We start from the raw sequence: 3,417 nt of genomic DNA on the forward strand, positions 1-3,417 counted from the left end.
GCCCTTAAGAACTTATTTTACCGATGGGTAGGACCCTTGGCGGACCGAAGGAACCGAATGGAGCCTATACAAAGTACCCGTAAAGACCCCATGTGGGTCCCCATTCGGTTCCTTTTTAAAAAACAGATAAAATCATCTTTTAAATTGTTGAAATTCGAATTCTACCTTAAAATTTGCATTAGAAAATCACGGAGTAATTGCAATATTTTTTCTTGCAGCGTTAAAAACTTTAAAACCTTCTGGATTTTTTAACTTTTTAACTTTAAAACTTTCTGGATGCAGGCGCCACACTGCGATGCAAGTGACGCACAACGTTGCGATGCAAGAGAGAGAATTTCATTTTTAAACTTCGTGCGCAACATACTACTTGAACTATTATGGATGCACTTGAAGACACCTTCAGCAGAAGTTAATGACATTTTAAAAAAATTTTAACGCTGCAAAAAAAAGTATTTTGATTACTTCGTAAGTTTCTAATAGAAAATGTAACGTAGAATCCAAATTTCAACAGTTTAAAAGTTGATCTTGCTGGTTTTTTTTAAATTTTTTTAAAAAGAACCGAATGGGGACCCTATGGGGTCTTTCGGGTACTTTGTAGAGGCTCCATTCGGTTCCTTCGGTCCGCCAGGGACGTCATGCCAAATATTTATATATCTCATTGGATATAATTTGATCTTCCCGTGGTCACCCACGCTGTGAACTTTGGCATGCGCAGCAGTTATTTCTGTGAATTTTTAGCCCAGACAGCACAAAAGTTTGCAGCAAGCTTATCTAAATCTTGACATGCAAGTTTCGGAAGCTTGCATCACAAGGTTCAGGTAAGCTTCCCGCAAAGAAGAAAATGTCCGTCATGTGGCAATATGGCGAAGCAAGATTGAGGAAACGTTGCCTGTCAATCTTGAACTTGATCCATTGCGCATTAGTTTTGCACGGCACCTAGGGGTGCGCAGTAGTTTTTTAAGGTTCTCCCAGAATGCCGCCTTACGTATCTACGAAAATGTATGATATATGATACTTAAAAAAAGAAATTCGTAATAAAACTTGCCCACGAATCTCCCTCCAACGTTCGCTCAATATTGCAGGAAGATTCCCATTCCAATGGTCCCTCAATCTTGCCTCGCAATATTGCCGCATAGCGGACATTGTCTTATTTGCGGGAAGCTTGCCTAAACCTTTAAATGCAAGCTTCCGGACTTTGCATCGCAACGTTTAGGCAAGCTTACCGCCAACTCTTGTGTTATCTGGGAGGTTATGTAACGCCATGTGTCAAGTTAAAAATACACAGGAATCACTCCTGCGTATGTCAGAGATATCCGCTTTCTGACATCACTGCTGGATACTTCTTGACAGTGTTGTCGTTTACCGAGAAATTTCTCGGTTTCCTGGTAATTTTAATACTGCCGGGGATATTTCGGTAAATCGCAAAATTCCGGAACGGATCGGAACAATCCATTTGAATTATGTTTATTGAGATCAGTTGAACAACAAAAAATAATTATAAATCACAAGAATGATATTTAATACCTACTGTGTCTTTCCTACATAACTATTTAGATTCTTATAAGCATTTTAGCTGCTTATAGTTTTGTTCGCTCCAGAAACTAGATAGTTAGCATGTTTAGGAACGGCTATCAGAGTAAGTTTAATTACATTATTAATTCTCACAGGAATGGGATTTTTATAATACTTACTGTTCTATGTTAACTATTTATCTTCAGGTAAGTATCATAGGTATTTAGTTTTGCTAATACGAAAAATAATTATTATTACTTTGCCTATTTATCTTGCCTTAATTTATAAAATTTTAAGTAATAATTGCAGAACAACCGGCAAGCAAACGTCCACAGCCCACGAACCACACGCAGAGGTTATGTACTTATGTCAGATCAGACAAATCACAGCCATCGAAATATTCGCAAGTTCCACATCGACGAAACTTACATTAATTAACATAATGTAGAAAACTTTGGACGTAAATTACGTGGTGAATTACCACGTAAATTACCTGGAGTAAATTACGTACCCAACTCTGGTTCCGCCACTAGATTGCGCCGGAACATTGCCTGGTCCCACTACGCCAACACTGCTTCTTGATTGTGTGAATTAATGCAGTTGATTCGTAGGAGAAAAAGGGAAAGACGTAAAACAGTGACGTTAGATGCATATCAATTTCTAAAGATTGGTTACTTCCGTGCTCATTGGATCCATAAGTTTATTCTACTATCTAGTACATGACTGCAATGTAGGATGGTCAAGATGTCTTTATTCAAAATGAGATTTTGATAAATCATTGACAGCGTATAAAGATGATGACAAAAGGAGGAGGTTTCTCCAGAAAATTGCTCACAAAATGTTTGAGTTAACTGAGAGCTCTACAACAGGTACGTTCTAAAATATTCAGTGTTATTATATAGGTTATAAAAAACAGCTATGATATTCAAATATAAACAAATGTATACATTTAAGGGTGTTGGTTAAATCCAACTTTGAATTATTTTTTTATAGGTACGACACTGACTCAATATATATTTTTCCGAAGGATTTGCGAACGAAAGAAAGAAAACTTGTCAAATATCCGGGGGTTTTCGAGTTCCTCGGATCAATAAAAGTTTGAAAAATCAAAAAAATTGTTGATGAAATGATTATTTTTACGACAAATATGAATTTTGCGAAAGATAGAAATCAGCAGGTAGCCTTGATGATGGTGACCCTAAATTTTGCGAAATGGAGAAAAAGTAAGGCAGAATTGACATGCCCTGTGTATGTCTTGTAACTGCATGTGTAATCAGCCACCAGGCTAGCTGTCAACTTCACGCCATGCAAACGATTCTATCTGTTCAAATGCTGTCGTCTGCCTTAATAAATAAAATGTGCGGGCGAATGCATGTTTGAGTATATTATCGATGTATAAATAATCCATAGAACGCTCATGATTTTTAAAGAATAAGACGCATGCGCCTATTGTTTTCTATAATAATAAAGGAAGAAGTAGATTTATAATTGAAGAATGTGGAAGTACAGACCTAGATACAACCAATAAAATAGGAATTTTTCAAAAGAGCGAAACAAACATTCCGTAAACTTGAAATCACTATTTAAAGTTAAAATCCAAGTCAATACAGAGCTAAAGTGTTGATGAATTGAGGACCCAATGGTTTGTTTATACAAAATTATCCACGTTCAGAGAAATGGATGTTGAAGTTGACAACCTCAAGATAAGACTGATCTAAAATTTCAGCAGGTTCCTATGCGGATTGCGGTAAAAAATTCAATTTTCAGTTGAAAAATAAATAAAGACAAGCTCCCCAGATATTAAGTGTCAGAATACAGGTAAACAAGTTTCGATGTAACAAAGTTTGCAATTAAAAATAGAGTTTAAATTTTTTTCTAGAAATAAAAAAGCACTGTCGAGATCTG

General features: G+C 36.3%; 1 protein-coding gene across 2 annotated transcripts in view; it reads left to right on the top strand.

Moving 5' to 3' along the window:
- The first annotated feature begins 2,047 nt into the window (after positions 1–2,047).
- The window catches only part of LOC117180166, a 4,614-nt gene continuing 3,244 nt past the window's right edge, over positions 2,048–3,417 (top strand). Inside the window, exons 1-2 of one of the 2 annotated variants that reach the window (XM_033372520.1) lie at positions 2,048–2,381; positions 2,506–2,735. In XM_033372520.1, coding sequence (XP_033228411.1) covers positions 2,639–2,735 — 97 coding nt within the window. In that variant the 5' untranslated portion in view covers positions 2,048–2,381; positions 2,506–2,638. The remainder of the gene's footprint in view (positions 2,382–2,505; positions 2,736–3,417) is intronic. The other variant, XM_033372521.1, reaches the window with a different exon arrangement.

Source organism: Belonocnema kinseyi, chromosome 9 (assembly GCF_010883055.1).
Source record: "Belonocnema kinseyi isolate 2016_QV_RU_SX_M_011 chromosome 9, B_treatae_v1, whole genome shotgun sequence".
Classification (NCBI taxonomy): domain Eukaryota; kingdom Metazoa; phylum Arthropoda; class Insecta; order Hymenoptera; family Cynipidae; genus Belonocnema; species Belonocnema kinseyi.